Here is a 13,361-nt window from a genome sequence, read left to right on the forward strand (position 1 = left end):
CCAGCCTCCCTTTTTTTTTTTTATTGTATTTATTGGATGTTTTGCCTACATGTGTGTATATGTACCATTCAAATGCCTAGAACCAGAGGAGGCCAGAAGAGGGTGTTAGATCTGCTAGAACTGGAGTTGTGCTACCCTGTTGGTTCTAGAAATCCAATCTGCATCTTCCAAAAGAGCAGGAAAATTTTTTCTTTTTGAGACAGGTTCTCTCTTTGTAGCCCTACTACTGTCCTGGAACTCACTAGGCTGGCCCACACGTCTCACTGAGATTCTTCTGGCTACACTCCTGGAATTAAAGTTGTATACTACCATGTCTGGTGCAGCAAATACTCTTAACCACTGAGTCCTCTCCAGCCATCAAGCCGCTTGTATTTGTTTTAATATAAAACATATATTCCTAGACATGAATCTGTGTCATCTCTATACATGACAAGATTGGCTTTAGTGAACTATCGTAGTGTTTGAAGTCATGTCTCCTGGGTTTCTTTGGTTTAAGCCATGTTATGTGGGTTGATTAAAGCAATGATACCTGAATTATCAGCAATTTTTTTTCTGAAACACCGCAAACAGTTGAGTATCTTGGGTTTTGTGGGCTCTTTTTGTTTAGGTTCCTTTTATTTTTATTATATGTATGCTTGTGTGTCTGTGTTTGGTTTGTACATGAGTGCCAGTGTCCTTGGAGGCCAGAAATGTCATAATTGCCTGCAGTCAGTTATAGGTGCTTTTAAGCTACCCAGTGTTGGTGCTAGGAACTGACCTTGAGTCCTCTGCAAGAGCAGTAAATGCGCTTCACTAGTTAGCCATCTCCAGTTTTTATGGAAGGGAAAACTACCATAGTATTTAATGTATCATTGTATTTTTTAGTTTGTCATCAAAAATAATTGAATGCAAGCATTAAATTTTAAAACTAGATATGGTGGCACATTCATGTGATTCCCGCACTTGGGAATCTGAAGCAGTTGGATCTGCTCAAGTTTGCTGCCACCTTGAACTGCATGGTTCAAGGTCAGTTTGGGCTACAGTGTAATACTGTCTCACAAAACAAAACTACCTCAGACAAAATCCAATTTTGAATTAAGCTTGATTTAAGACTAAATGGAAATTTTTTGGGTGTTGTTATGATAGCGCAGTAGATAGAGGCGCTGACTGCCAAGCCTGATGACCTGAGTTTGATCCCCAGACCCCACTTGGTAGGAGAGACCCAGCTTCTACTTAGGATGTTTCCTCTGAGCCCAACTATGCTGTGACACACAACATTCCCTCCTCCTCCTCCTGCACTATAAATAAATACCTGTGGTAAGAAAGAGTCACATTTGAATACATATCTTACATGAAGGGCTCTAAATATTTTTGAGTTATTACTTTCCATTTCTAGGCCATTATTTTTTGAGTTACTAATTTAGTTCCTACTATGTCTGATCTTTTAATATCCATGTCCTTGTAAAGCAATTAATATGCTAGTGAGATCTTCAAAAGATACTTAGTATTTTATTGTGAAATTTAATTTCTATAAGTTTAATTTGTATAATTCAGAATATAAGACTTAAAAATAATAGACAATTTCAAGGACTAACTTACTCTAAAGAACTTTTAAACAGTAGTATAAGTCGTGCAATGGCATTGTTGTCTTTTAGAAATTAACTTCAGGGGCTAAAGAGATGACTCAGCGGTTCAGAGCACTGGCTGCTCTTCCAAAGGACCCAGGTTCATATTCCAGCACTCACACATGGCAGTGCACAACTGTCTGTAATTCCACCTCTGGGGGAATCTGACAACCTCACACAGATATGCCTACGCAGAACACAACACCAATATAAATAAAATTGATTTTTTTTTTTTTTTAAAAAGGAATTAGCTTTAGCTGGGCTTGTACTGCTTATCTTTAACACCAGCACTCAGGATATTTTGAATCCGGGCCAGCCAGAGTTACATGATGAGACCCTCTCTAAAAGAAAGAGAAAAAAGAAAAAAAAAAGAACATGCTTATGTTAGGTCCTAACTCCTGGGGAAGTAAGAGACAGAAAGGTTAGGCAATAGATACAGAACAAGTTTAAGGCCATCCTGTGTGTGCTACATAAGACTTATCTCCAAAAAGTTAAAAAACAAACTAACAAAACCCTATTTATTCTAGGTTAATGTTCTTTTAAAATAGTATTCTTTTTATTTATTTTTTTTTCAGTCCATCCTCTGGCCAGTATAATAGCACATTTTGTGTGTTGTGGGTTATTTCATTTTTAGCTATGTCTGATTCTACTCCCCTTCCGATCCCTACCATTATAGCTTCATTTAATTCTTGGGAACAAAAATTAGTACATTCATGGCTAGCACATTGATTCTGTATAAACCAGTATTATAAGTTTAGCTGATTTAGAAGGTAACACTATGAAAGTGGGTGTACCAGGAAACCCCCAGGCATGGTGGCACACACCTTTGCTCCCAGGAGCACTTTGGAGGCCAATAAGTGAGTTTGAGGCATGCCTGGTCTACAAAGTGAGTTCTAGGACAGCCAGGGCTGTTACACAGAGAAATCCTGTCTCAAAAAAAATCTCAATTATAATGTCAGTATTTTCTTCCATTACAGATGAGTTGCTGGATTTCATGGTGCCTCACTGATAATTCTTCTACAAAGAAGCTTCGATTCCTCGTGTTTTAAATGGGGAACTAGGTGGAGGTTTTGTCTCAGTTTTGGTGACTAGATGATCATCTACCTTTTTTTTACTTTCCTGGTCATTGTGCTTGGCTTATTCAGATCAACAGTCTGATTCACTTTCCTGTTATTGGTCAGAATATTTATTTTTAATCATTAAAAGTTGTTATCAAATGAAAGAATAAAAGCAACCTCAATGTAATACTGAAACCTTAGTTTTGATATTGGATGAAATAACTTCTTTAGATTTTAAAAAACAATTTTGTAGCATTTTAAATGTAATGACTATTTAGTTCACCTTTCTATTCATTTTTGTTTTTATAATTGCCTCATTTTGGAAAATTGTGAAATAATTTAAATAGTATATTTGTATATATGTATAATTATTGTAATGTAAAATACTATGACTGTATGTGTCTTGAGTGTATGTATGCACATGAATGGCTTTGCTAGCCAAAGGGTTTTTTTATCTATATAAAATATTTTGTATAAACTTTCCTTTCAGTTAGTCATGTATAATAAAAACATGTAAAGTCCTTTTTATTTTTACTAGTATGCTTTTATGGTGTTTAGATGACGTCTCAAGAGGTTAAAATTCCAAGGGAGAGTGGGGAACTCTTAGAAGTATTTCACAATGAGAGTGTAACCAGCTCAGTTACTGAGGGTGGCCTCATTAAATTGAAAGAAAAGATTTTAAAGCAAGAATGATAACTAGGATAATCCTACACTTAAAATATTTTTTAACTGGGGGGCTGGAGAGATGAGAGTTAAAAGCTTGTCTTGGAGTTACTATTTGTAGATCAAACACCATGGCCAAAGCAAGCTGGGGAGGAAAGGGTTATTTCACTCAGTGCCATATAACAGTTCATCATCAAAAGTAGTTAGAGCAGGAGCTAATGCAGAGGCCATGAAAACTACTGGCTTGCTCCTCATGTCTTGCTCAGCCTGGTTTGGGCTGGAATCATAATTGGCTGGGTCCACCAATGTCAATCACTAATTTTAAAAATGCTGTATAGACTTATTAATAGCCCAATTACAATAGAGGCAATTTCTCAGTTAAGGTTCCTTCCTCTCATATTTTAGCATGTTTTGAGTTGACATAAAACCAGCTAGGACACTGCTCTAGAAGAGGACCCAGTTATGGATTCCAGCAAGTAGATGGCTGCTCAGGAACCAAAAAGTGGTGCTGCATGCATTTTTAATCCTAGTACCTGGGAGGCAGAGCCAGGCAGATCTCTTGAGTTGAAGTCCAGTGTAGTCTACAGAGCTAGTTCCAGGATAGCAAGGCTACATAGAGAAACCAAAACAAAGAGCAAAAACATGGCTACTTGTGATTGTAATTGCAGTTCTAGGGGATCCAGGGCCTTTCTGGCATTTACAGGCTTCTGCCTGCATGTGGTGCACCTAAAAATGAAGGTCCGCAACAGACACTTTGAATCATACCATTTGGGAGGCAGAGGCAGTCTAAATTTGGGCCCAGTCTCTTGTATATATCAGATTCCAGGGCAGCCAGGGATATATAATGAGATCCGAGAACCTGTCTGAGAGAGACAGAGACAGACGGAGGGAGGGAGAGGGAGGGAGAGAGAGAGAGAGAGAGAGAGAGAGAGAGAGAGAGAGAGAGAGAGAGAGAGAGAGAGAGAGAGAGAGATACACTGAGGGGCTCCAGACATAGCTCAATAGTTAAGAACTTGAGTCCTCTGAAAGAACATGTTAAGCACTCTTAACAACCAATCTTTATAAAAAGAAAGTAATTTTAAAGAATGAGTAAGCTGAAAAATTCAGGTCAAGAAACTCCCAAAGGGAAGCCAACGAAAGCATATTTAAGAAATATAGAGGACAGAAATAGATGTGCTGATACTGAAATAATAGACCAAAAAAAGTGTAAATAGAAATAAACCAAGCTGGATAGATGGCTCAATTGTTAAGAGCACTGGCTGCACCAAAACTAGATAAGATGGATGAAGCTAAGAAGTGCATGCTGACAGGAACCAGATACAGACTCCTGAAGAGTCACAGCCAGAACATGTCAAATACAGAGGCGAATGCCAGCAGCAAACCACTGAACTGAGAACGGGACCACCGTTGGAGGAATCAGAGAAAGGACTGAAAGAACTGAAGGGACTTGCAACCCCATAAGAACAACAATGCCAACCAACCAGAGCTTTCAGGGACTAAACCACTACCCAAAGAGTACACATGGACAGACCCATGACTCCAACTACATATGTAGTAAAGGATGGCCTTGCTGGGCACCAGTGGAAGGAGAAGCCCTTGGTCCTTCCAAGGTTGGACCCTCAGTGTAGGGGATTGTTGGGGGTGGTAAGAGGGAATGGATGTGGAGGGGAACACCTTTATAGAAGGGGAGGGGTAGAGGTTAGGGGGTTTGTGGACAGGAAACCAGGAAAGGGAATAACATTTGAAATGTAAATAAATACCCAATTTTCTTTTTAAAAAAAGTGCTGGCTGCTCTTCCAGAGGTCCTGAGTTCAATTCCCAGCAACCATATGGTGGTTCACAACTATCTATTATGGGAACTGATGCCTTCTTCTGGTGTGTCTGAAGACAGTGACAATGTACTTATTTACATTAAGTAAATAAATCTTTAAAAGAAGAAATAAACCCACATAGTACCAAGTGAGAGAATACATCTAGATATATGCTGACATTTGTAAGTACTAAAGACAGTAAGACATCTTAAACATTTTTAAAGTACTAAAATAACTTGAACCAAAATTTCCTTTATACGAATTATTAAAATACAATTGCCTTTCTAAAATGAAACCATAGATAGTTGTAGTTATTAAATAAACTAAGTTAAAAGGTACACAATAAAGAGAAACGTTGATGGGGCAAATGTATGAATGAAGACACTCCTGAATTCCCCGGTTTTGAGCATCAAAACCCACCAATCTTTTAGTCCTTTTCTTGTACATTATTCTGTATCCACATTCTCTGCATCTGATTGGATTCCTGAATTTTATTTCATTTTTGTGTGACACTCTCCACAAATATATATCATTGGCTGCTGCTTTGGAGGTTGAAAGCCTTTCTGGGTGTCCATGGTACGTGCCACCGCAGCTGGAAGAAGTGTCCCTTCTCTGTGCACTTAGAGTAAACTTTTATCTACTGAAGTACTTTGTGTGGGAAAGCTTTTTTTTTTTTTTTACCGGCTGAGCCATCTGAACAGTTCTTCCTGCCCCCCCCCCCAAAAAAAGGCAGGTGGCGGGGAGCCAGGCATTAAAGCCACGTTTTAAATCCCAGCCCCGAGGAGGCAGAGGCAGGCAGATCTCTGCGTTCAGAGGCCAACCCGATCTACAGAGCGAGTTCCAGGACAGCCAGGGCTACAAAGAATCCCTGTCTCGAAAAACTTTTTAATTAAGCAATTATTTCTAGTATTTGTAAAATACATCAAGGGCTGTTTCCTCACAACGTCACTTTTCTACGGGCAATCAATCTTGGACAGCGAATCCGTATATCGTTCACATAGGACCTGTGTTGATACAGAGTAAGTCACTGTGCGCTTAGTTCTCACGCGCACGCAGTTCCTCTTTTGGAGACCTGTTTCATTCACAGAAGGACCCCCAGTCAGCCGACAAGCCTCAAAAGCTATTTCCGCCTCCCTTCCTACTACCAGCAGCGCGGCAGTGACGCATTTCCGCCGATGTGGGCGTGGTAGTCGCGCCGCCTCAGGCTGATGACGCAACGAGACTCCTTCAGCACGTGTGTGTCGGCTTGCCGGCTCTAGGGGGTCTCCTTGCCGTCGTGGGTTTTCGGCGGTCACCCCGCAGCCCTGTGGCCGCGGCCGGAGACTATGGAGCACCTCTCTGTGGACCTGGTTGCCGGGCCGCTGCGGCTAATCGCCACCAAGAATGAGAAGAGCAGCGGCGAACTGAACAGGTTCCTGGCCAAGTCGGTGAGCACGGGTGAAGGAGGCGGGCCCGGGTCGGTGAGCGCGGAGTCCCGAGAAAGGGCCTTTGTTTTAGGGGTCAGCTTTCATTTCCTCGCCCCCTGCCCAGCGCTCAGGCGGTGGTGGAGAGCATGCCCTTCCGGAATAAAAGCAGTTGGCTTTTCTGCGAGGCTGCTTCTGTACGACCCCCACCCCTCAGGACACGTGCTTTGCCTCAGTCAACACTTACCTTTCCCCACCCCTCGTTTACTTGCAAGCTTCTTTTTCTTTTCGACTTTGTCCCTGATATTTGGCCCATTGACTAACATGAGTAGTGTTTCTTTTGGACGTTTCAGTACCACTGAGGAGACACAAAAATTTGGTCTCTACACCAGGGGGTTCGCAACTCCTTTGGAGACGGTTCGTAACAAACAACTGAAGATCAAAACAAGACAGTTTAACATTAGGAATTGGGAGGTGAAAGAATTTTTTTTTTTTTTGACAAATGGGTGTTGAGTTTTAAAGAACCTTGCTTTTATTGATTACTGCCTGAGTTGAGCATCCTTCCTAGGGAACTTTGCTCTTTGCGTTTTAATTTCCTTTTATATTTCCCTACGAGCTCTGTCTGTAAACTTGAGTCTAGAAAGACGTGCTTTTAATTTTGTAAAACTTAATTGGTCAGGAGTGCATTAAGTACATAGACACTCGATTGTTTTAGTAATCAACATCACTATATCATATCCAGTAGTTCTCAACCTGTGGCTCACCTAAGACCATCGGAGAATACATTTACTGTTCATAACAGTAGCAAAATTACAGTTATGAGTTAGCAATGAAAATAATCTTATGATTGGAAGTTACCACAAAATGAGGCACTGTATTAAAGGCTTACAGCATTTGGAAGGTTGAGGATCACTGGTGTAGACTAAAGACCCTGAGACATTTGGAGCATCGTAGAATTCGCCTGAGAAAATCTTGAGAGTTTTTTCTGAGGTGTTGAATCTACATTCTGTCACTGAATTATCCCCTTAGCCAAAAGGCTTTTTGTTTTTCCTTTTGAGACAACATCTCTATTATGTAGCTCTGGATGTCTGGGAATTCACTGTGTAGACCAGGTTGGCCTCTGAACTCACAGAGATCCACAGAGTGCTGGGATTCAAGGCAGGCTTCCAAACCAGCTTGGCTCAAAAGGCGTCTCTGATACTAAATTGACTGTGAAAAGCCAGACTTAGTAGGCTACATCTTCTGGATTTCTGGCCTGAGGCTCCCTTATCAAACTTACTGCAGGTGGACTCTGCATGGATATGCAGTCTAGAGTGAAAACTGTTTTTTGGTGGGTTCTGTGAAAGAAGGGGATAATTGATTTAGATGAGCTGACCTTGTGGAAGACTCTTGGATTATGTCTTGTTTCGAGTCTATATAGTCTAGAATTCTTGTAGTGGGAGAGCATTTGCTTAGTATACAGGACATCCTAGGATCAACTCTTAGCACCTAAGGGGATTCACATTTATGTTTTGGGTGTGGTGTTGAGTATTGGGGGATGGGTAATATTTTAGGGACACTGACACATACAGTGTAAGAACCATGCACTGTAAATTCTGAAAATAGTATAGTAATGCCACAAGACTAGAAAGCTTCCTTGATTTGGAGTTGGGACCTTGTTGAATTCTAGACAGTGTCAGGAATCCTGCAGATTTGTTTCTTTCCCTGTTGGCTAGTAACTTAAATATTTTCATTAGGACTGGTTACGTTTATCCTGTAGTTCTTTTTGTTTTGAATTTGGTAGCTCCAGTGCTGAGAAGACAGGTACATCTTACCATGTTTATAGGCACTCCTAGTTTTGGAAACAAAAACACTTTATTAGAGATTACAGATGGGAGTAATTCATGCTGGAATTTGATATTTGAACCAAAAATATTTAGGAGAGTTTTCTTTTTTCTTTTTAAATCCTGTTATCCAGTGGCTATATCCTGATTCCGAGAACTAGGCACCAACTGTTAGTAGCTACATCATTCTGGGTATTGAATCCAGGGCCTAATACTGTACCACTGAGTTCGTTTAATTTTTGAGACAGCATCTCATGCTGGCCTAGAATTTGCTATGTAGTCTAGGTTGGTCTAGAAGTCACAGATCCACCTACCTCTGCCTCCTGAGTGCTGATTATTAAAGGCATGTGCCACCCTGCCTTGCCTTGGTATTTATGTTTATAAAAATTTTGCGTTTTGAGACAAGATTATATGTAGTCCAGCATGGCCTCCAACTTGCTGTGTATCTAAGGATGACCTTGAATTCCTCTTTATTCTGCCTCCCTTCCAAGCACTGTGATTGCAAGCAAGTATCATGGGCTTATTTTTCAAAGTCTACATGCGTTGTTACTGCAACTGTGATGTCTCCCCTACTTGGACCACTGTCTGCATTTACATTTATAGAGAGCAGAGTGTTTAATATAACACCAAGCATAGGAACAGGAACATAACATAACTGGAGATTTGTTCTTATTAATTTCAAAGGTATGGTGTTGGGGGGAGGGGGAGAGAAAGGACGCTCGTGCATTCATGTGCGTGTGTGCCTACCTGTTAATTTCAGGTGCACATGGAGACCAGAAGAGAGTGTCTGATTCTCTAGAGCCCTTATGCAGGTCACAGAGATTTTCCTGCCTGGCATTAAAAAAACATGCACAACTACTCCCGACAAGTTACTGAACTTCTATCTCTGTTTCTTGATTAAATACATATAGTGGCTTTAAAATAGAATAGTCATAGATAATAATTATAAGCAGGATCTCCAGGCTGCTGATGTGGGTCAGTGAGGGAGTCCCTGCCTAGTGTGTTTTAGGGTTGAACCTTATGCTGTCACAGCAGAACAGTACAACTTGCAGCAGTTTCAACACCTCGGGCCTACGCAGTTTTAGGTTCCTCTACTGTCTTGTCAGCTGTAGCTTTTATGTATTTATTTTTGGAGACTGGGTCCCCATCTTTGTGGCCTAGATTAGCCTCAGCATTTTCCTTCAGTTTATAATCTGTGAAGTGGGGGTGACAGTCTCCAATCTATGGGTCGGTATAAGGAAAAAATGCATGGATAATTGTAAGTGCCATGGATAATGTTTGCTGTGGTGACTGCTGTACATACAGCTGCTCTGGTGACTAGAAAATACAGGTGAGGAAAATGCCAACAGCGCCTAGCATTGAGTGGTTGGCAAGCAACTGGAGTAATTATTATTTTAGCATTTTTTGTGGGGTTGGCTTCACTATGATAGGCAAGCTTTCTGCCATTGAGCACCCCAGCCCTAATATATTCTCCTTATTATTTGTATTTTTTCTTATTATTTGTATTAATGGCCATATTTAGACAGGGTCTTGCTGTATTTTCCAGACTTCACTTGAAATAACCGCCAGGCCTCAGACTCCAGAGTACCTGTTACAAACTTGCCCTACCACACTTGGTTCTATTTGTTATTGCTTGTTCATTTAATTCTATTTGAATCCAGAGATCGCACGTGATAGGCAGTTTACCACATGACCACAGGTTGACATGCCCCAGTCCCCTGCTACTGGCATGTGCCCCTCATTTATCTTTGCATTGTTTTTACTTGGAATGCTTGTCTTTCCTCTTGCTGTGATGAGTGTGGCAAAAGCTAACTTGGGGTTATGGAAGAGAAGAACAATGCACACAGATGCACAGACTCTCTGGGTTCTTTTAAGGTGGAAAAGAGAACAACTTTATTCTGCAGTTGGTGTGTTTGCAGAGCATCAAGCCTTCACTGGAGCTTTAGAAATCATAAGGGCTTAGAGCTAACTACTGAACGTACTTACCCAAAATTACACACCTGAAGGCACTTGTCGGCGTCCAGCCTCGACACAGGATCGAGTTCTCAACTGGAAGCAGGGATATCTGCAAGGCTCATGATTAAACACAGACTACTTTTCAGGTACAAACTGACAGGCAGTTACTCTCCTCTTTCTCTCTGTGCTCTCTCTCTCTCTCTCTCTCTCTCTCTCTCTCTCTCTCTTACACACACACACACACACACAGAGAGAGCTTGAGGTTGCACACACTGAATTCTCTTTGCACATTGCCCTTTTCTTGAACTCCCACACACCTGTGCGTTCCGCTTCATCCTCACACACACCACATGCACTCTCCTTTCACTCACACACACTCTTCACACACTCACACACACCACACGCACTCTCCTTTCACTCACACACACTCTCATACACACCTCACATTCTCTCTCTTCACATTCTTTCTTTTCACATGCACCTCCCACACACCTCATGTGCACCTCACTTGCTTTCCACTCGCTCTTCTCGCTCTCTCATGTTCACTGTTGCCTTTTTCTTACGCCAGTCTTTTATTTATACTCCAAAAGCAGGTAGAAAAAAGACATTGTATAATGATTGCCAAATCAAATTATAAAGAATAACCACATCCCACAAAGAATTAAGAATTACAGTTCTTCCCCAAAGTTTCAAGCTTGTCCTATTCCCAGGCCTGTGGCCAAAATAATACTAATTGCAAATCTATCGTTATTTAAACTTGAACCTTTAACTTATTATACTTCAAGCCCGAGCTCTGAGGTCAGCTACTTGCATTTTTTATGAAGCGCTAATGATAAATGACATGGGCAAAGCTGCCAGGCAGTGGCCAGAAGAATCAAGTTAACCCTTAACTCAGTACTTAACCTAGCCATCTGCTTCTGCACATTGCACACAATGACTCTCCTCAGAGTCCCAGCATTTAACTTTTTCCTTTTTTGGGGTCCCAATGTTGGCTCTGATTCATTTTCTAGTAATTTTTTCAAACTTTCCTTGCAAGTCAAGCATTAATCTGGAACTGTCATTGTGCGGTTACTGCATTGTTTCCATCTTGGCCATTAAGGCTGTGCCCCTATGCCTTAAACGGTTTTTAATTGTTTAAGAATCATTAAATCAAGGAACATCTAGTTTCACAGAATTCTTCAGAGCAGAAGAAAGAAATAGGAAAGTCAGATAGAATAGAATAATTATGCACACCAAGGCATAAAAAGTAGTCAGGCACAAATGAAATCTATATATGGGACCAACTGTTTTTTACAAAGAGCTGCCATCAGCTACTGAGCTGTCTCCTTCCTGGCCTGTTGCAGGCAGTCCCTTATTTCAGATGCTGGGTCCCCTGGAGGGATGTGTCTCCTGCTTCTCAGTGTCCCAGACTCCATCTTTTTAACAAGGAGCTGCTGCGGGCTTCTGAGATGTCTCCATCTCAGCCTACTGCTGGCAGTCCCTGTCATGGGATGCTGTCCTCAGCAGGCATTTTCCTTCTGGCTGTCAGTCTGTGCTGTTTGTGAACATAGGGACATGTGAATGCCAAGGGAAGCATTAACTTGAGTCACTTGTTGCCCTTGAGTTCATGTTTGCCCTGAAAGCTTTACAGGCCTGTGAACAGGCACATCTTTCAGTTCTCTTCTGTTTGTCTGGAGGGCTGTGTTTGCAGTTGTTTTCAGTGGAGCCCTAGGAGGATTTGTCTCCTTTGTCATTGCTCACTTTGTTTCAGACTAACAGTGAAGGCCCCTTAAGGAGAACTGCAGCTCTGGTGTCCAGTCCAGGGTCAGGCAGGCAGGGGACACTCAACCTGAGCAGATGAGTCTGCTAACAAATTGTGATATTCAGACATTGCAGAACAGTTTGAAAAACTTTTCAGTGCTTCAAGCATGGGATGACACTTTAAGATTCTTTCTAATTCAGCTTCATTTTAATAGTAACAGTTCCCAAGTGTATATGTGGAAAGAGAAGTAGGACATTTTTCTTTTTTGTTCTTTTGAGGTAAGGTGACCCTCGAAAGACTGGCCTGGAATCAACTATGTAGACCAGGCTGGCCTTGAACTCACAGAGATCTGTTCTGCTTGCCTCTGCCTTAAGTGTCATTTGAATGCATCATCGTGCTTATCTTTTCTTTTTTTTTTAAGAAATGAGTCCACTTCAGACACACCAGAAGAGGGCATCGGGTCCCATTACAGATGGTTGTGAGCCACCATATGGTTGCTGGGAATTGAACTCAACACCTCTGTAAGAGCAGTCAGTTTTCTTCCCCACTGAACCATCTCTCCAGTCCCCTACCCCCTTTTAAATGCTTGGATTGCTAGCCACTGCTAAAGCTGTGGAGAGAGTCGAGGAAGGCTGATGGTGCTCCTGTAAACTTTTTGGGATATGTCCCTGCCACCATCTTGACTTCAGACTCCAGAAATAAATGAGACTACTGTTTGTTATTTTAAACCATCAGTTTATTAGAGTGTTTTAGTAGTGCTAGAAAATTAGCTTAACTTATTTTTCATAAAGATTTGTTTTAAGAACTTTTAAGTCCATCCAAGATCACTAGGACATGCTCTTTGGGCTTACAATGAGATATATCTGATATTCCCATTGTAAGCTGAAAATAATCAAAATAAAATGATACTCTTAATCTGCCAGATATCCGAGTTTACCCGAAACATGCTCAGAGCGTTTATTAGTTAAAAGATGGATGGAATCATCCAGCATAAATCCCATTTTAGAATAATGTTGTATAATTCATGTAATTTTTGTAAAAATGGAAAGTAAAGAAAAGTGTTTTATGGATATACTTTTACAGCATTTAAATACTAAAAACTTGTTAAACCATTGCAACTTTTATATCCTTTTAAATACCCTATGTATCTAGGCTGAAAAGAAATACATGATTTATTTGTTTCTGGTACTAGGAATTAAGCCCACCCTCATGCATGATAGGCTAGGTGTCTACCACTGAGCAGGCCTCTATATATATATAGCTTTTTAGTGCTGTAAGGTTTGTATGTACATATGTGTGTAT

General features: G+C 41.0%; 2 protein-coding genes and 1 pseudogene across 7 annotated transcripts in view; 2 read left to right on the forward strand and 1 right to left on the reverse strand.

The window, feature by feature from the left end:
- Casp8ap2 (caspase 8 associated protein 2) overlaps positions 1-3,190 on the forward strand; it is a 37,613-nt gene extending 34,423 nt beyond the window's left edge. For 2 of the 4 annotated variants that reach the window (XM_087548852.1, XM_087548853.1), the window contains one exon: positions 2,582-3,190. The gene's annotated coding sequence lies outside the window, so the exon portion shown is untranslated. 4 annotated transcript variants of the gene reach the window in all.
- A 1,133-nt stretch (positions 3,191-4,323) lies between these two features.
- On the reverse strand, positions 4,324-5,788 carry LOC148005726 (DNA-directed RNA polymerases I, II, and III subunit RPABC4 pseudogene; annotated as a pseudogene).
- Positions 5,789-6,338: 550 nt separating this feature from the next.
- The window catches only part of Mdn1 (midasin AAA ATPase 1), a 130,536-nt gene continuing 123,513 nt past the window's right edge, over positions 6,339-13,361 (forward strand). For 2 of the 3 annotated variants that reach the window (XR_015619800.1, XM_087549665.1), the window contains exon 1: positions 6,339-6,563. Coding sequence is in view for 2 of the 3 variants with exons in the window: in XM_087549665.1 (XP_087405791.1) it covers positions 6,462-6,563 (102 nt within the window). In the remaining variant the exon portion in view is untranslated. 3 annotated transcript variants of the gene reach the window in all.

Source organism: Rattus norvegicus, chromosome 5, assembly GCF_021556685.1.
Source record: "Rattus norvegicus strain SHRSP/BbbUtx chromosome 5, alternate assembly SHRSP_T2T, whole genome shotgun sequence".
NCBI classification, from domain to species: domain Eukaryota; kingdom Metazoa; phylum Chordata; class Mammalia; order Rodentia; family Muridae; genus Rattus; species Rattus norvegicus.